The sequence below is a fragment of the Molothrus ater genome, chromosome 1, assembly GCF_012460135.2.
Source record: "Molothrus ater isolate BHLD 08-10-18 breed brown headed cowbird chromosome 1, BPBGC_Mater_1.1, whole genome shotgun sequence".
In the NCBI taxonomy this organism is placed as follows: Eukaryota; Metazoa; Chordata; class Aves; order Passeriformes; family Icteridae; genus Molothrus; species Molothrus ater.
The window spans coordinates 1105279-1125051 of NC_050478.2; the positions used below are offsets into that span (position 1 = coordinate 1105279).

The 19773-nt window shown below is 48.3% G+C and overlaps 1 protein-coding gene across 1 annotated transcript in view; it reads left to right on the forward strand.

Moving 5' to 3' along the window:
• The window catches only part of KIF9 (kinesin family member 9), a 22817-nt gene extending 3221 nt beyond the window's left edge, over positions 1-19596 (forward strand). The window contains exons 4-23 of the mRNA XM_036379212.2: positions 526-613; positions 1184-1349; positions 1474-1580; positions 2575-2799; positions 3821-3904; positions 4031-4123; positions 4667-4814; positions 5954-6018; positions 7302-7379; positions 8454-8522; positions 9151-9255; positions 9547-9602; positions 10006-10147; positions 11198-11304; positions 12652-12870; positions 15276-15484; positions 16024-16203; positions 17612-17727; positions 18520-18624; positions 19393-19596. Of these exons, the coding sequence (XP_036235105.1) occupies positions 526-613; positions 1184-1349; positions 1474-1580; positions 2575-2799; positions 3821-3904; positions 4031-4123; positions 4667-4814; positions 5954-6018; positions 7302-7379; positions 8454-8522; positions 9151-9255; positions 9547-9602; positions 10006-10147; positions 11198-11304; positions 12652-12870; positions 15276-15484; positions 16024-16203; positions 17612-17727; positions 18520-18624; positions 19393-19500 (2470 nt within the window). The 3' untranslated portion in view covers positions 19501-19596. The remainder of the gene's footprint in view (positions 1-525; positions 614-1183; positions 1350-1473; positions 1581-2574; positions 2800-3820; positions 3905-4030; positions 4124-4666; positions 4815-5953; positions 6019-7301; positions 7380-8453; positions 8523-9150; positions 9256-9546; positions 9603-10005; positions 10148-11197; positions 11305-12651; positions 12871-15275; positions 15485-16023; positions 16204-17611; positions 17728-18519; positions 18625-19392) is intronic.
• The last annotated feature ends 177 nt before the right edge of the window (positions 19597-19773 follow it).

The following is a 19773-nucleotide window of genomic DNA, read 5'->3' on the forward strand; positions in this document are numbered from 1 at the left end:
GGAAAATGTGGGATTTACACATTTCCAGGGATTTAAAAATCCTCAGTGCTTGTGGCTTCAGCAGCTGGATGATCCCTGGGCCTTCCTCGTGAGGGTTTTATCCAGCAGATCCTCCAGCCTGTGGATATTTAACTGGGAATTGAAATTATTTTTAAAATAAAAGTCTGTGTGTGACAAATGGAAATCCCTCTCCCATTCCTGTGAATATTTTGCTTCCCGAGGCTAAGTGGAGGAAAAGTGGTGTTCTCCAGTGCTCCTGAGCCTGGTGCACATGAGGAAATCAGGAAATCAGGATCAGTTTGACCCTTCTCCTTTCACACCCTCGGATTTCCAAGACTGGAAGGAATTTTCAGCCACTCTTTGCCAGCAGTTGCTTTTAACAGGGAATAAAAACTGCAGCTGAAAAATTGCCAACACTTTGCTTTGAATTTTGACTCCTCTGCCTCACCTTTTGCTGAGAAATAATGTAAATTTCAGTTTAGACAGTGCAAAATGATTCTTTTCCTTGTTTTTCTCCCTCCCTAGAACACCAAGTCGAGTCCTGGCGTTCGTGCGGGTCAAGCCAACTGCTCATTTTGCCCAAGACATGATCAGGCTTGGGGCAGACAACAAGGTAGAGCCAAAGAAGCTGAAGTGGGAACGTTTTGGAGTTTGGCTGCAGCTTTTCCAATGGAAAACCAGGACTTTTCCATCCCTTGAAGCCGTGGATAATGTTTTGGAGGTGTTGGTCGGTGTGTTCCTGCTTGGCTGTGGTTTTGTCACAGCGAGCGTGAGGATGGAAAACACAATTCCTGTGGTACAATCACCAGGAAAACCCTCCAAAGGACTGGGGCTGGCTGATCCATGAGGATTTCCCAGTGCTAACCACAAATTGGCACAGTCTATTTCCATCCTCTCTTATGCAAATTCCTCCCTTTGCCTTCTTTTGCTTAATTAATTTCCCTGAGGCACAAAATCACTGAAAGTTAAACAGATGAGCTTAACCACATTTCCTTTTATTTTTATAATGTTTGTCACCAGAAATTTTGAGAGCATTACCAGATACTTTAAGGACATCTAGAACCATCCAAGGCAGTAAAATAACTCTGTTATTTGTGCTCCCTTTTCTACTTAACCCCAGGTCCTGAAGTGCTGAAAACCCTCAGGGTTGTTGAGTAGATCTCCCTCTCTTGTTGGCTTGCAGAGCATCGATATCTACATCCAGAAGAGTCCCAGGGGAGGAGTTGTGAACAACTCTCAGACTGACTGGTCCTTCAAGCTGGATGGGGTCCTCCACAACACTTCCCAGGAAATGGTTTATGAGACTGTGGCAAAGGACTTGGTGTGCAAAGCTTTGCAGGGCTACAACGGTGATTTATTGCAATTCTTGTTCTTTTGATCACAACAAGAGATTGGGTTTGAGCAGAGAGCCATTTGCTGTCCTGTTGGAGGCTCTCTCCTGAGTTTTTCCTTTTGCTTTGGGATTTTTTTTAGGCACCATCATGTGCTATGGGCAAACTGGAGCTGGCAAAACCTACACCATGACAGGAACAGCCTCTGAGTACAGGAACAGAGGGATCATCCCCAGAGCTATCCAGCAGGTACTGACTGCAGCTGGCTGGGAGGGGAGGAGGGAGAGACACCAGGGAACTCTTCTGTCACCTCTTGCTGATAGAAAAGTGTTTGAACACAGTGAATAAGTTTTATGTGGTTTTTTTCCCCCTTCATTTTACCCCAGGGATGATGGTTAAAGAATAAAGGGGTTTTATTGTCATTTTCAGAGGTTGTTCCCCTTTAGTTCCTGTTTGAATTCTTGCTGCTCTCCAAATGTCACTGAGCCTTCAAAAGAGGTGTTTTCCAAACTGTTATTTTGTGAAATCAGGATAAAACTGATCATAAAATAATTTGAAAACACCTCTAAGGCACAGAGACACTGGCACAGAGTGCCCAGAGCAGCTGTGGCTGCCCCTGGATCCCTGGAAGTGCCCAAGGCCAGGCTGGACAGGGCTTGGAGCAACCTGGGACAGTGGAAAATGTCCCTGCCATGGCAGGAGTGGAATGGAATGGCCTTTAAGTCCCTTCCAACCCAAACCATTCCAGAATTCCATACTTCTATAAGATCATTAAATCCAAATCCAACCTGAGCCCTAGGAGCTCAGATTTTGCCCCACACACCCCTAGATGCACTTGGAGCTGTTCAGAACTATTTCTCTCTCAATATCTATCTCTGTATTACAGAAATTGATGTCTTGTATACACCTCAATGTATTTATTTATATTTGATATCTAATTATATTTTATACCCTTCTCATTTCACATTCTCAGATTTCCAAGCAGGACAAGGCCAGAAGGAATTTTCAGCAACTCTTTACCCACAGCTGCTTTTAATGGGAAACTTATCTTTTTATATCTTCTCTGTTTATATCTTACATCTACTTATACCACACAGATTTTACATCTTATATCTTACATCTACTTGTACCACCACAGATTTTATATCTTATATCAACATCTACCCAAATATCTTCTCTAAAAAGCCACAAATAACTGAAAATCCTCCCTGTGAACGGACACAAACCCTTTGTCTTGGTGCAGGTCTTCAAATCAGCTGCAGCATTCCTCAATATCCTGGTGACTGTCCGAATTTCCTACCTGGAGATCTACAACGAGGCCCTGTTTGACCTCCTGGCGCCGGCGCTGGGCCGGGGCTGCAAGGACAACCAGCTGTGTGTCATGGATGGTCCCCAGGGGGTTTATGTCAAGGGGCTCTCCATCCACCCTGTCAGCCATGAGGAGGAGGCTCTGCATCTCCTCTTTGAGGCAAGGGAACCCAAATATTCCCTTTAATCCCGTGGTTGTGGGTGCTGGCTGAAGTGGAAAAGCAGGAGTGGGTGGCCAAGGTGGTGGAATGAGGTTCAGCCATTGAACCCATCTTGGTTGTGGGGGAAAACTTTTGGTCTTGCCTGGAAAATGTCCCTGGCTCAGGGATTCTGGAAGATGCTCCAAGAAAAGATGGTTTGGGGTGATCACGGCACTGTTGGAATTCACAGCAGGGCTGTTCAGGGTGAGAGGTTTGTAAGGGGGTTTGATTACCGAGGTCAGCATCTTTTCCTCATGGATGCTTCAGTTGGTGAGGAAAACAGGGATGAATAATTGGATCTGGCTGCAGGAGGTGGATCCTCACCCAGAGCCATCTGCTGTCCTTAAAATCTGGCCTTTTTAATAACTCAGTGGTGTCCTGAGCTCCAGAATGTGCAGGAGCTGCCTCTTCCTTTTTAAAGAGCAGAAGGAGGGTGATGATGGCTGAGAGAGCTGGGAATGCTCCCCTGGAGAAGAGAAGGATCCAGGGAGAGCTCAGAGCCCCTTCCAGTGCCCTAAAGGGGCTCCAGGAGAGCTGGAGAGGGACTGGGGACAAGGCATGGAGGGACAGGACCCAAGGAATGGCTCCCAGTGCCAGAGGGCAGGGATGGATGGGAGATTGGGAATTGGGAATTCCTGGCTGGGCTGGAGTTCCCAGAGCAGCTGGGGCTGCCCCTGCACCCCTGGAAGTGTCAAGGATGGGGCTTGGAGCACCTAGGACAGTGGGAGGTGTCCCTGCCCATCCAGGGGGTTGGATGGGATGGACTTTAAGGCTCTTTCCCACATCCCTTCATGTTCCTGGCAGAGGTTCAGATCCCTGCCCACCACACCTGTGGGAATTTTCAGTGCCATTTGAAGCTTGGGGAGCTCTTTGCTTTTCCAGTCATCAGGAAATGGAAAGAGCCACAGAGATGTTGCCTGGCTTATCCTCAAAAAGCCACAATTCCATGAGCAGAGCCTGGAATTTTCTCTCCATTGGCAGGGTGAGACCAACAGAGTGATAGGAGAGCACAGCCTGAATAAGAATTCCTCCAGATCCCACTGCATCTTCACCATGTACATTGAGGTGAGGGCTCCAGCCTTGTTCCTGTGGACTGGGACAACTTTCTAGGGATCCAAGAGGATCTTTGTTTTTTCCTGTATTTCAGTTTTTTCTGCCCCTAAGTGCAGTTTCTCTTCCTCTCTCCCTCAGTGTCGTTCCAGAGATTACACAAATCACAAATGCCTGAAATCTAAAATCACCTTAATTGACCTGGCAGGGTCTGAGAGGCTGAGCAAGACTGGGGTGAGTGCTGGGAGCTCCTCGGGTTCCTTTGGGTTCTTTTGGAAAAACAGGGAAGGGAACAGAGCTGGGGAGGGCCTGGAGCCCCAGGAGGGCTTAAAGGAGCTGGGAAGGGGCTCAGCCTGGAGAAAAGGGGGATCAGGGGGGACCTTGTGGCTCTGCACAGCTCCTGACAGGAGGGGACAGCCGGGGGGGGGGGTCAGGCTCTGCTGCCAGGGAACAGGGACAGGAGGAAATGGCTTCAGGGAGAGGTTGGATATTGGGAATGTATCTCCTGGAAAAGTCTGTCCAGCCCTGGCCCAGCTGCTCAGGGCAGTGGTGGTGTCCCCATTGCTGGAGGGATTTAAATCCCTGTGCCTGTGGCACTTGGGGACATGGTCAGGGGTGGCCTTGGCAGTGCTGGGGGATGATTGGACTGATCTAAGAGACCTTTTCCAACCTCAGCAATTCCCTGATTCTGTGACATTCTGCATTGATCAGAATCAAAACAACATCATCCCTCTCCTGTGTGTGACCAGAACTGTCTCCTCTTGCTCTCCATTGCAGTCTGAGGGCCAGGTGAGGGTGGAGGCCTCCTACATCAACAAGTCCCTGTCGTTCCTGGAGCAGCTGATCATCGCGCTGGCCGATCCCAAGAGGGAGCACATCCCCTTCAGGCAGAGCAAACTCACCCACGTCCTCAAGGACTCGCTGGGTAAGGGCTGGCACTGCCCCCAGCTCCTGCAAAACTGGGCAGGGCAAGTCCTAAGGTCATCATTTATCAGGGAATCCTGCAATGGTTTGGGCTGGAAGGGACCTTCAGGATCATCCATTCCTCCCCTGCCATGGCAGGGACACCTCCCACTGTCCCAGGCTGCTCCAAGTGTCCAACCTTGGACATTTCCAGGGATCCAGGGGCGGCCACAGCTGCTCTGGGCATCCTGAGAAACAGAATCTTTACCAACACCTGGAACTCAGAGTTTTTATTCCCATTCTCTTCCTGCATCCTCATTCCTTGAGACACAAATTTCACCTTTTTAGTCACTCTGTGCCTCTGTTTCTGCGCCCTTTGGAGGGACAGTTACATCCTTTGTGCTTCTTTAAACTGAAAGAAGCCTTAGGTGGGATCCTGGGCAGGAATTCCTGGCTGGGCTGGAATTCCCAGAGCAGCTGTGGCTGTTCCCTGGAAGTGTCCAAGGCTGGATTTGGTTTGGAGCAGCCTGGGACAGTGGGAGGTGTCCCTGCCATGGCAGGGGTGGCACTGGGTGATCACTAAATCCCTTCCACCCCGAACCATCCTGGGATTCTGTTGGAACCCTGGCTACTGAAAATTTTAGACTTTCTGTGTTAACAGACACTGACCCCCAAGCAAACATTACATTTAACTTAAAACCGTAGAAAAAACTTCCAAAATTAAATAATAAAACTAAAATTATAAGTATATAATTTAAATAAAATTGTCTAATATCACATAGTAGAAAACTTAAAGTTTTAAAATACAGTAATATATATAAAACAAGATAGAAGTTCTAAGACAGAATCTAGTCCTTCTTCTTTACCTTTTTCTTCACCTTCTTCTTTATAAGTTTAAATAATATTATGTAATTAAATAAAAAAATCCACATTACAAGTCACAAATAATTAGTTCTTAAGTTAAAAATAATTTAAGTATCATTTCTTAATTAAACAATTTATCATTTAAAAAATAAATGATAAAAAAATACAACTCCATTTTTACCTCTCCTCTATTTTAATCAGCACATAATAAAATACACTGCAGGAAAGGAAACAACAAAATAAAAATCAGCCAAAATGATATTATTTGCTTTATTTTTATTATGATTTTTTTCCCAGGGGGAGGCTGCAACACTGCCCTGGTGACAAACATCTATGGGGAAGCTGAGCACGTGGAAGAGACCGTGAGTGGGAGGAATTCCTAATTCATCCCAAACTTTGGAGAACCCATCTGATCCCAAAGGCTCAAATCCAGACTCCTGTCAGATGAGAGCCTGAGCAGGCAGGAGCTGCTCAGATTTAAGCTCACTGCAGAAGAAATAACAACAACAACAACAACAACGACAACAACAACAATAATAATAGATATACCATTATATATCAATTATTAATGTAGTTCTTAATAATTAGTAATTATTCATATATTAATTTTATTAATGTAATTATATACATTAATAATAATTTATTACTAATAATATATAATATATAATAGCATAATAATATATTAATACTATAGAATGTAATGATATAGTATAATATAATAATAGTAATAATAATATATTATTATGTATCTATATTATAATATAGTATAATATTATTATATAATATTATATAATTATTATTAATATTATTATTAATAATAGCAATAATAACAATGATGTTATTACACGGTGGTATTATCATTAATAAATAATCTGTAATAATATAGAATATATAATAATATATTAATTTCAATATCGTTATTAATTGGTAATTATTAATAATATATTAATTTTATTAATGTAATTACCTATATTAATAATAATTTATTACTAATATAATTAAATATAATTAAATATATTATATTATATTATATTATATTATATTATATTATATTATATTATATTATATTATATATTATTTATATAATATACAATATTAAATTATATTATAATATGGTATTATATTATTATATTATAATATTATATTATGTTATAGTATAATAATATATAATAATAATTACTATATATTTATATTATTATTATATAATATAGTATATTATTATATAATAATAGCAATAATATAATAATAGTATTGATAATTATTAATATTAATATTAATATTAATATTAATATTAATATTAATATTAATATTGATATTAATATTAATATTAATATTATTTTTTCCATGGGACATCCCCTGATGGACTCCCTGGAATTGCCCAGCTCCCAGCAGAGCTGAGCTGGCTCCCTGCTGCAGCAGGAATGAGCAGGAAGCTCCCAGGGATTGTTTTTTAACCTGTAAATGATCAAATGGGTGAAAATCCCCCTGTGCGAGCTGGATCTGTAGCAAACAGGGAGGAATCCCCTGGAACAATTCACAGATTTTGTACCTCTCTGCTCTTGGATCTGACAGAATTAAGTAGAAAGATCAGGAACATGATATTTCTGCCAAGTTATTTTATTTATTTTAACCCTTTATTTTCCAGCTGTCCTCCCTCCGCTTTGCCACCAGGATGAACTGGGTGACAGCTGAGCCTGTCCCCAACGAGCCCTTCTATAGGGAGGTAGGGACAGCAGGGGCCTGGGGAAGGGAAATGCTTTCATTTTACCATTAATATTTAGGCTAATAGCCCAAAAACCCTGAGGAAAATCAGGTAGTTTCATAAATAACCCTTCCTCAGCCAAGCTGGCACTGCTGATTTTTAGGTGGGTGATAAAATGGATCAATATTAAGCCTTTTTATAGGTTTTTAATTGCAGCTCTCTGGTCTATGGCACAGCCATGCAGGTGGTCACATCTTCCTGGGAATTCTTTCTTCTGCATATCCCACATTTTTCTGATGAGATTCAGCTCTCAACAGAGAGATTTTATGGTGAATTATTCCCCTGACATGCAGGAAATCTTCTCCAGTGCTCCTGCAGCTTCACCTCTGTTGCTGCTGGTAACAGAACAGCTTCTCCACAATTAGAAAACTTGGGTAATTAAGGAACTCATTTAAAGGAAGTGATCACAGGATATTAGAGTGCACTTTCAGAGTGAAAATGAAAACCAAACTGAAGGAGCTGAATTGGAAGGAAACTTTGTGCTTTGGTGCTCCAGAGGTCACTGCAAAGCAGCTCAGTGCCCACTTCTCCCTGAATCCCAAGATTTTTGTGCTCACCTTTCTGGAAACACATTTTGAAAAGTGAATCCTTGAAGATATTTCATGTTAGGGAGAAATCCAGTCAAATCCAGCACAGGAAAGTCTCCCCTTTGTCCCATTTACTGCCAGAGCTGCTGAGTTCAGGGCAGAGGTGAGCCCTGCACAATGCTTGGCTTCCAGGATAATATCCCAGATCCTGGAATTTGATGGTCCCTGCAATTCCAGACCAGGAAATCATCCCATTAAAATGCAGCGATGCCTTGGGCAGGCTCTGCAGGCAGCGCCCAGCAGAAACTGCCCTGTAGGGAGTAATAATAAAATATAAAATAATAATCAAAGGAAAATCAAACTGATTTCCAGAACCACTGATTCCCTGCTGCAGGCCCTGAGGGAGCTGGGATATTCTCCAGCAGCCAATTTCGTGCTGTTTTAGCAGTTTATTTTTTTTTTTCCCAATATAATTTAGTGGTTTTCTCACCCTTTTTTTCCCTGTTAGCCATCAGTGAAGGCTCTGGAGGAGGAGATCCAGCTCCTGAAGCAAGAGCTGATCATGCATGTCAACTTGGTGAGGAGCAGTGAGCTCATTGTCCAGTGGGGTTGTGTCCTTCCCTCTGCTCCAGCACCACCCTCCGGGGCTTAGGGAAACCTCTGAAGATCCCACACAGAGGGATGGTGTTGGAATTTCAATCCCCAGCCACTGGAGATGGAGTTTGGGTTTTTTCCAGACTCTTCTGTTGGTGGGTTGCTCCCAAATCCCATCTCCTGCCAAGTCAGGTGATGAGAATCCCAGGCAGAAATGGGCACAGCAATTCCAGGTGTTTGCCAGAGCAGTGGAATCACAGAATTCCAGAATGGTTTGGGTTGGAAGGGACCTTAAAGCCCATCCCATTCCCACCCCTGCTGTGGCCAAGGACACCTCCCACTATCCCAGGGTGTTCCAAGCCTGGCCTTGGGCACTGCCAGAGATCCAGGGGCAGCCACAGCTGCTCTGGGAATTCCATCTCAGGGCCTCCCCAGCCTCCCAGGAACAATTCCTTCCTCAAATCCATCCTGAATCTCCCCTCTTTACCATCACTCTTTGTCCCACCACGACAGGACCTGCCCAAAGCTTTGTCCCTGTTGTTCTCACAGGCTCCCTCAGCTGTTTGCAACTCCCTGGTTCTCAGTTTTCCAATCTTTTGGGTTTTTTTTAGACAAGTCATTCCTTGATGACTTACAACCCCCTGACTACAGCTCAGAGAGCAGAAATCAGATCCCAAGTCCAGAAATACCTCAGAGGAGTCATTGAGGAAATCGATGTAAGTAGTGAAAAAAAGGATTTAAACACTGATTCCATCCTCTTTTCCTCCAAGAGAAGAGCAGTGACAGTGTCTTTTGAAGAGGCTGTTTTTCACCCCAAACCCACTACAGAATTGTAATTTAATTTCTTTTTGCTTTGTTAAGTCTGTTGCATGTTTTCATTCCATTTTTGCTGATTTGGAGGCTCTGGAAGTATTTTCCTTAATCTTAAAACCCCTTAAACTGATTTTTTTTAAACTCATTTATGTAGTTAATACCAAAATTGATGGCTTTGTACCTCTCTTCCTCAGATTGTGAATGTCAGGCAGATCCAGGAGGTGTTTAGACAGTTCAAAGTAATTTTAAGGTAAGTCCAGAGATCCCAGAGTGGTTTGGGTTGGGAAGAACCTTAAGGATCATCCCATGGGCAGGGACACCTCCCACTATCCCAGGCTGCTCCAAGCCCCCTCCAACCTGGATTAGAGGTTCAAACAAGGGGATGGGACTGTGCAGAGATAGCATGGTTTGATGTGGACCATTAAAAGGTCCTGGAAAGTATTAAAATAACCATCAAAAAGCTTTAATGTTAAAGAGCCCTAAAGGAATGTCATGGAAAAGGAGAGGAAGAGAGTGGACAAAGGTTATCATGGGAAGCCTGGGAGGGGTGTTGAGGGATAAAACCACAGGTAAAGGGGTTTTTTTTTTGGGAATCTGCCTTTGGCAGGGATGACAGATGGGAAAGGATTCCTAAAGGGCTGTTTTTTCCTTAGCCAACAGGAGGAAGAACTGGAGAGCAGGCTCTGGAACAAGTACGGGCTGGGATACGTGGCTGGGGCTGGCTCCATTTCTAGCTCTGATCTGCGCCTGGAGGAGGCTGAGGAGGGGCAGGAGGAAGAGGAGGTGGAGGAGGAGGTAATACCTGGGGCTTCACCTGGCCCAGACTCCATCTGAGAGCTGGATCCTTTGTGCCAAAATGGGAATTGTATAAAGCAGATTTTTTGCCTGTTGAAATCGAACTCAGAAATGTCACTGGGCTGAGTTTGTCAAAAAACGTGTCCAGGGCAGAGATGCACCATTAACAAAGAGGAATTCCAGGCAGCAGAGGGATTAATTTGACCCTTTATCTGCACAGAATAATTTAGGAAATGGGAATTAGAATCCCAGAAAGGTTTGGGTTGGAAGGAACATTAAAGATCATCCCATTCCATGGGCAGGGACACCTCCCACTATCCCAGGTTGCTCCAAACCAAATCCAGCCTGGCCTTGGACACTTCCAGGGATCCAGGGGCAGCCACAGCTGCTCTGGGAATTCCATCCCAGGGCCTCCCCTCCCAGCCAGGAATTGCTTCCCAATATCCCATTTAAACAGTGCCCCTTTCAGTTTAAAGCCCCCTCAATGTCCTGTACAATGCAATCTCCAAAGTGACCTGTGTGTCACTGGGTTGGAGAAGGTGAGGTCCTGCCTCTGCTGAGATCCCTTTTTTAATCCTTATAATGTCTGGAGCCTGGTGTATAAATCCCACCTAATCCATAAATCCTCCTGTGGGCTCTCACAGAGTTTTTAATTCCCACATTAGGCTGTTCCAGGGGATGGAGGAGCTGCTGGGTGAGGCCTGCACAGCTTCCAGGCTGTGCACAAATGGGATATTCCTTTGTGTTTCCATCTTTCCTTTCTGTACTTCCAGGCTGTGCACAAATGGGATATTCCTTTCTTTTCCATGTTTCCTTTCTGTGCTTCCAGGCTGTGCACAAATGGGATATTCCTTTTTTTCCATCTTTCCATGGTGTGCACAAATGGGATATTCCTTTGTGTTTCCATCTTTCCATGGTGTGCACAAATGGGATATTCCTTTGTGTTTCCATCTTTCCAGGCTGTGCACAAATGGGATATTCCTTTCTTTTCCATGTTTCCTTTCTGTGCTTCCATGGCGTGCACAAATGGGATATTCCTTTCTTTTCTAGGAAAGTACAGTTGACCAGGATGAGGATTTGGAGGTTGATGCAGGGACTATTGAGATTGGAACTCCTCCCACATCCCCCATTTCTGATGGGGAGAAGGAAGCTGATGAGTGAGTTAAGCAGTCACACACCTCTCCTTTACCTCTGATAATTGTGGAATCATGGAATTGTCAAGATTGGAAAAGCCCTCCCAGATCATCCAGTCCAGCCATCCCACAGCATGCCAAGGCCACCCCTGACCATGTCCCCAGGTGCCACATGCACAGGGATTTTAAATCCCTCCAGCAAAGGGGACTCCACCACTGCCCTGGGCAGCTGGGCCAGGGCTGGACAGACTTTTTGGAGAAGGAATATTCCCAATATCCAACTTGAACTCCCCTGGCCCAGCTTGGGGCTGCTTCCCCTTGTCCTGTGCCTGTTCCCTGGCACCTCCTGTCCCCCTCAGGGCCTTTCCCAGCTGCTGTCCCCAATCCTTGTGGCACCCCAGTGCAGGACCCAGCAGTTGCCAGTGCCCAGCTGTGGTCAGGCAGGGATGTGCAGCCCATGGAGGAAGGAATGGAGGGAGCTGCCAGAGGAGCAGCAGAGATTTGGGGAGGGGAGGGGGAAGCAGCCAGTCCTGAGCAGAGGAAGAGTTTACAGAGGTAAACCCTGGCTTGGTTCCTCCCTGACACTTCCGCAAAGTCCTCGTGGAGGGAGCAGAGGAACCACCAAGGCTTTGGTGTCCACATGACCCCTGGGCTCTGCTGTGCTGGTTTGGTTTCAGGAGATGTGGCAAACACTCTGAATGTGTTCCAAATCCCACTCTCCTGGTCACAGCATTCCTTAGGAAAAAATCCCCTGGGAGGGTGGGCAGGCCCTGGCACAGGGTGCCCAGAGCAGCTCTGGCTGCCCCTGGAGCCCTGGCAGGATTGACTGAGTTTGGATCACCCTGGGACAGTGGGAGGTGTCCCTGCCATGGCAGGGGTGGATTGGGATGGGTTTCAAGGTCCCTTCCAAGTGAACCCATTCCATGATTCCATGATGATTCTATTTCTGTTCCCTGCAGTTGATGCTGGAGGGGTTTGTGGAGGAAAAGGAGCAGGGAGCCAGGCTTGGTTTAACTGTGGGCTGGGATCAAATCCCTGGAGATTCCTTTTGGAGAGGGTTAACCTTTGTCCAGGTGTGCCCAAAGCTGGGCAGGGTGGGACTGCTCTCCTTGGGATCCTTCTCAGGAGAGCTCCTCCAGCCTGGCCTGTATCCCACTGCATCCAGGGCAGGTCCTCCACTCTCAGGATGAGGGATTTGTGGGAACAAGGCTGATTTCATTCCTTGTCAGGGGATATTCCTCCAGAAACTTTGGTAGAAGCTACCTCAGATGAGTTTTGAACTCAGCAAAGCCAAACCTGCAGCATGTTTTGGTTCCAGATCCCTCTGGTGAAGAAATGAAGGAATCTGGTTTGTCTTTCCTCCCCTGGCAGGAAGGAAGGAATTGGGAGCCCTCTTCCTGAGACAGGTCAGGATGAAACCTCATCAACCAAAAGTCCCACCAAGGATCTGGAAGAGGATGAGGAAGAAGAGAAAGAAGAAGAAGAACAAGAACAAGAAGAGGAAGAGAAAGAGGAAGGAGGTGATCAGGACAGTGATGAAGAGTCCTTGATCCGATCTTCTGAGGATGCCCAGGATGCCCAGAACCTCAGGTAGGTTTTCCCTGGGAGGGAATAAATCCCCTTTTCCAGAGGGTGCTTTGCACTGGGTTATGTTCCCTGAGTGCAGCTCCAAGGCAAAGGGGAGAGATTTGGAGATCTGCAGGAATACAGGACAGGATGGTGGTGGGAACCCCCTGAGCTCCACATGGTGGTGGTGGGGGTCACCTCTGTGCTTCCAGCTCTGCCCTGGCCACTTGCTCTTGAATATTTAAAAACTTCAATTCATTTAATTTCTTTAATTTAATTTAATTTAATTTAATTTAATTTAATTTAATTTTATTTTATTTTTATTTTATTTTATTTAAATTCATTTAATTCCTTTAATCTCTGAAAACTGCAGCATCCCTTTGGTGAGTGGGAAAACTGCAGGGAGACTTCACATGCAGCCAGAAATCCCCACAGTCATGGAAATGGAGCTATTTGGAATTAGAGAATTCCAGACTGGCTTGGGTTGGAAGGGAATTTAGGGATTATCCCATTCCAGCCCCTGCCATGGCAGGGACACCTCCACTGTCCCAGGTGCTCCAAGCCCATCCAGCCTGGCCTGGGGCACTGCCAGGGATCCAGGGGCAGCCACAGCTGCTCTGGGAATTCCATCCCAGCCAGGAATTCCCAATTCCCAATCTCCCACCCATCCCTGCCCTCTGGCACTGGGAGCCATTCCCTGTGTCCTGTCCCTCCATGCCTTGTCCCCAGTCCCTCTCCAGCTCTCCTGGAGCCCCTCCAGGCCCTGCCAGGGGCTCTGAGCTCTCCCTGGAGCCTTCTCCTCTCCAGGGGAACATTCCCAGCTCTCCCAGCCCGGCTCCAGCCCTGCAGCAGCTCCAGGTCCCTGTGCTGGTGGATCTGGGGCAGCTCTGCAGTGGGGTCTCACCTGAGGGGCAGAGGGGCAGAATCCCCATTTCCTGCAGCCCAGGCTGGCATCAGCCCAGGATATGGTTTCTGGGTTGCAGCAGGGGCAGTGAAGCTGTTGCAGAATTCCCTCCTGGAGCTCCTCACCGTGCCTCCATCCCCTCTGTGCCCTCCACACGGGGTTTGTGTCCCTCTGGGGTTCCCAGGGCTGGCAGGACAGGCTGCTGCAGCTGCAGGAGGCACATCCCAGAGCCCTTGCAGCAGCTGGCAGCTGGAGCTGTGGCACTTTGCCCAGGGGCTCTTGTTTACAGCCCTGTGCCAGCTCACCCAGCCCTGCAGGAGCTGGAAAATGCCCTTAAGAGGTCACTCAGGGAAGGCAGGAGCTGCAGTTTGGAGTGAGGAACGTGGAGCTCTCTGGGCACCTGCCTTGGAATAAAATGAGCTTTAAGGTCCCCTCCAACCCAAATCATTCCATGGTTTTCTCTCTTCCTTCTGCTCCCAAAGCCATCCTGCTCTCCAGGAATGTCACCAGCACAGAGCAGCATCTGTGGACTGTGACATTCTCCTTTTTATGCCTGGGGTGGCTCATACTGGAACAACAGCAGGTGTTCACTGGACACGCTGGCATCAAAGCCATTTCACAGAAAAGTCAGGAATGGCACTTGGAATTCTGACTTGGGAAACAGGCAGGACTTCCAAGGCATGGCAGCAGTGCTGTGGAGCTGGCCAGAGCTTGGAGCTGCGGGGTTTGGCTTCAGAAGGGGCTGATCCTGCTGGGAATGCAGCATGGGCAGAGCACAGGCATTTGTTTAACAATAGGGAGGAACAATATCCATTATTTTGGTGAAAATTCAACCCATGAAAGGCTGGCTTTCCAGGGAATACTCAGTTCTGAGGCATCTCCTGAGGAATATGGTGTCTGTGTGAAGAGCTTTGTTCTGGGGCCACTGGGTGTTGGGGTTGGCATGGGAGCAGTGCTAGGGACCCCAAAGGAACCCACAGAAATCCCATCAGAGCTCAGCTGTGGCTATTCCCAAGGACTGGGGAAGCCACACCTCAAATCCTGAGTGGAGTTCTAGGCCCCTCACCACACTGAGGGGCTGGAGCATGTCCAGGGAATGGAGCTGGAGCCCCAGGAGGGGCTGAGGGAGCTGGGAAGGGGCTCAGCCTGGAGAGAAGGGGACTCAGGGGGGACCTTGTGGCTCTGCACAGCTCCTGCCAGGAGGGGACAGCCAGGGGGGAACAGGGACAGGAGGAGAGGGAACGGCCTCAGGCTGGGCCAGGGCAGGCTCAGTGTGGAAACTGGGAATGTTCCTCCTGGAAAGGTTCTCCAGCCCTGGCCCAGCTGCCCAGGGCATGGTGGTTCCCCATCCCTGGAGGAATGTGACATCCATGTGGATGTGGCACTTGGGGACATGGCCAGGGGTGGCCTTGGCAGTGCTGAGGGATGCTTGGACTCAATCTTGGAGAGCTTTTCCAACCTGAATCATTCACTGCACGCTGCAGGGCAGGACAGAGTGAGCTCCTGTGTCTGTATCTGCTTTCAGGCCCCTTCTGTCCAAGCAACAGGCCTTTGAGATGTTTAAGAAGGAGACTGGACAGGAGATCCACAGGATCTTCAGGGACAACAAGAGAATCCTCATTGCCAAGAAGAAGGGAAGCCATTCTGTGGCCCAGAGGATCAACAGCCTCAAGGAGGAGATGGAGGCAACCAAGGAGGCTCTGGAGGCTCAGAAGCAGAAGCGGAGGCAGGAGGGTGAGGAGGCAGCAGGGGACAGGGGATGGAGCTCTCATGATCTCCAGATCTCATCCTTGATTGGATTTAATTTAATTTAATAGAGGTGGTGGTTAAGGAATTGCCCTGGGATAGGGCTTTGCCTCTGGAATCCCAATATTTCCTCTGTCCCTATGTGATTTCCAGGTTCCAGAGCAGTTTTGGGTGGTCACAGAATTCCAGAATAGTTTGGGTTGGAAGGGATGTTAAGGATCATCCCACTCCACCCCTGCCATGGGCAGGGACACCTTCCACTGTCCCAGGTTGCTCCAAACCAAATCCAGCCTGGCCTGGGACACTGCCAGGGATCCAGGAGCAGCCACAGCTTCTCTGGACAACCTGTGCCTCCCAACCCTCCCAGCCAGGAATTCCTTCCCAATATCCCATCTAAGCAATCCCAGGGATTTTTTTCTCCTGGGAGCCAAGTCAGACCCTCCATCAGATCAGGTGTGACATCTGCAGAGCTCTGTCCCTGCTCTCCACCCTCAGCAGAACCTTCCCTTCCTTTTCTCCCTCTCCAGGAGAGTACACGGATGAGAAAGGACAGGTGATCATCGATGAGAAGGAGTTCTCCCTCATTGTGAAGCTGAAGGAGCTGAAGGAGGAGCACAGGGCTGGCTTTACAGAGCTCAAGGACCTGAAGGCAGAGATCCAGTACTGCCAGCACCTCGTGGATAAGTGCAGGAAAAGGCTCATCTCAGGTACAGAGCACCAGGACTCAGCTGGGATAAATCCAGACTGGAGCACTCCCAAACATCATGGGATCCCACAATGGTTTGGGTTGGAAGGGACCAGTTCCAATCCCCTCCCACTGTCCCAGGGTGCTCCCACCCCAGTGTCCAACCTGGCCTTGGACACTTCAGGGATCCAGGGGCAGCCACAGCTGGCTGGGCAGCCTGTGCGGGGCCTGCCCACCCTCCAGCCAGGAATTCCCAATTCCCAATCTGCCATCCATCCCTGACCTCTGGCAGTGGGAGCCATTCCCTGGGTCCTGTCCCTCCAGCTCCCTGCCAAATTACCATCTCTGCTGTCCTTTGTCCTGTTGCCTTCCAGACCAGATTTTATCCATAATCAGGTGGGGTTTTCTGACCTTACCTTGAATTGCTGCAGATTTTCTCTCACAGATAATGTCCCTCTAGTCCTTGGTCCCACCCTTACATAGGTCCCACCCCACAAGGAATCTTACACTGCTGACCCCAATCTCATCCTTGATTTAATTTAATAGAGGTGGTGGTTAAGGAATTGCCCTGGGATAGGGCTTTGCCTCTGGATTCCCAATATTTCCTCTGTCCCTCTGTGATTTCCAGCTTCCAGAGCTGCAGCCTTATCAGGAAAAGGAGCTTAGCCACAGCTCTGCCTGGGAAATCCCTGCAAATTCCTGCTGGGCTCCACCTTGAAATCTGTGGGTTCCAACTGGCCCTGCTGTATCCCCGTATCTGCCCCTCTGAGGGAAGCCAGTCCCTGTAGGAATTCCAGAGCCCCAAACATTTGGATACAGCATTTGCCAGGGGACAGCTTGGATCCATCAGAGCATCCCACGCAGGAAGAAATGGGATAATCATTCCCATCATTCCCATTAATCCAGGGATAAGCAGGACCCAATCACAGCTGTGCCACTGCTTCCTCTTGGATCTGGGTTTGGCATTTTTGGGTGCTCCAGATGTTTGCAGTTTGTTCAAACATGCAGGACTCACCCAGATGAGGAGTGGAGTGCCCTGGGAAATGCCCAGGATTAATAAGGACACAATTCCCACCTGCTGTGTGTTCTCACTGCCTATTATGGGGTGGCAAATGGCTGTGTGGGATTGAAATCCGAGCCCCAGCCGTGCTGCCCATTCCAAAGGGATTCTGGGGGCTGCAGGAATGGTGCCTTCTCATGGCCAGGGGACTGTCCCCAGAGCTGGCCACCACCTCCTGGCCACCTCAGCACAGCCAACAGCCTCCTTAAATTCACTTTTCCAATCGTTTAAACTCCAAATCCTGGAGTTCTGAGCTCCTGTCTGAGGGTTTAAGAGCACTGAGATGCTGCCTGATCCATAGGGACAAGCAATCCATGCTGTCTTTTGGGTGATGAATTACAGCCATGAATTGGCCCTCTTGGTTTTGCAGAGTTTGAGATCTGGTACAATGAAAATTACCGTCTCCCTAAGGATGTGAAGGAAGCTCTGGAGCCTGGAGGGAGCATCAGACCTGGAATGATTCCTATCAACAGAGTCATGTGCCTGGTGAGGTATCCCAGAGTTCTGCTGGTTCTCCTCAGGAGCCACGTGTGGGGTGGTGAGGGAATGAGGGAGCCTGTGGAAGGAGGAGGAGGAGGAGGAGAAAAGGAGAGGAGGAGAGAAGGAATGAGGCACAAAGGGAATATCTGGAGCCACATCCTGCTGTCACATTCCCTTCACTGTTTAGAGACTAAATCAGGACAGTGACTGAGGCACCTGGGCATCTGTGGAACACCAGGAACTGGGCAAAGAGCCTGGGGGTGCAGGGGTGTTTGGATTCCCAGCCTGTGGGATCCCAGCTTTGCAGCCAAACTTGCCAGTACCAGTCCTGTGGTAGGAGCCATGTGGGGACCTGGCTCTTTTCTCATCCTGAAAAGCACATTTCTGTTCAACTCCCCATTTCCCAGAATTATTGCATCTAAAAAAGTGTGACCAGAAGGGGGGAATTCTGCACCTCTGAGGTGAGACCCCACCTGCAGAGCTGCCCCAGCCCCAGGGCCAACAGCACAAGGACCTGGAGCTGCTGGAGAGATCCAGAGGAGGCCCTGGAGCTGCTGCAGGGCTGGAGCCAGGCTGGGAGAGCTGGGAAATGTTCATTTTCTGTGGGAAAATCCCAACCCTTGCAGGTTTTTGCTCAAAGCCCTGCCCAAAGCTGCTCCTCCAAGGTGTGGAAAGGGAACCTCTCACTTCCAGGGTTTTCCTGGCTGAGTTGGTGTTTGGTGCCACAAAAGGGACAGCTGTCCCAGGTGTGCAGGTGTGTGTTTTGCACATGGAATGGGGGATGCTTTTCCCTGGCAGGATGAAGATGTGCAGGACAGGTTTGAGCAGGTGCAGGAGAAGGTGCTGCTGGACTGCCCGGGCTCCGTGTCCTTCTACAGGGCCAGGATGAAGACAGATCAAAAGGTAACCCTAGGGAGAACCCCAGAATGGATTGGGATGGAAGGGACCTGCAGGATCATCCAGTCCCAGCCCCTGCCACGGGCAGAGACACCTCCCACTATCCCAGGCTGCTCCAAGCCCTGTCCAACCTGGCCAGAACAAACTCACCCAGAGAGAGCTGGGAATGTTCACCTGGAGAAGGCTCCAGAGACACCTCAGAGCCCTTCCAGACCCTAAAGAGCTGGAGAGGCATAAGGGATAGAGGAACAGGACCCAGGGAATGGCTCCCAGTGCCAGAGGGCAGGGATGGATGGGAGATTGGGAAGGAATTCCTGGCTGGGAGGGTGGGGAGAGAGACTGGGATGAAATTCCCAGAGCAGCTGTGGATGCCCCTGGATCCCTGAAGTGTCCAAGGCCAGGTTGGATTTGGTTTGGAGCAGCCTGGGATAGTGGAAGGTGTCTCTGTCCACGGAATGGGGTGGATTGGGATAAGCCTTAAGGTCCAAGTGAAATAATTCTGGGATTCCATGAAAACATCTCAGACATCTTTTCAGTGCTCTGGAGAATTTCCTAGGGATTCCTGTCCTCTCCTTGGAGCCTGCTGGGATCTGCTCTCAGCAGAGCACTGCTGCTGTGATGGGGATTCTCCCAGCTCTTTCCAGCACCACTTGGAAAGTCTGAGAAGGCATTTGGTTTTATTTTTCAGGGAAAAAAAAAAAGTTTTTACAGGTGAGAACTGTGCTCTGAGAGCCGAGCTGAGCTCAGTGACCCCTTTGTGTTCCCTGTTCCCAGCAAACCTTCAGCAGCGCCATGGCTGCCCTCCAGAACATGCACAGGAAACCCGGACTGCTCCCGGCTGCTGGCAAGAAGAAAGCCCTGACCTTCCTGCCCATCACATAGCCTGGATCCCAGCATTCCCCAAGGAATGGCACCTCAGGAAGTGCCCCCTGCTCGCGTCCACCATCGATTTATAAAAATAAACAGCAGGAAAAGTGACCCACGCAACCTTTGGGCAGGCAGGGAGTTACTGGGGATCGATGGCGCTGTTTGGACAGGACACGAGCCAGGCAGCTCCAACAGCACCACTGGTGTTCCTGAGCCTCTGGAAAAGGCAGGATCACAGCACAGAGGCTGCTGTGGGGAACTCAGGCTGCTCCTGATTCCCTTTCTCCT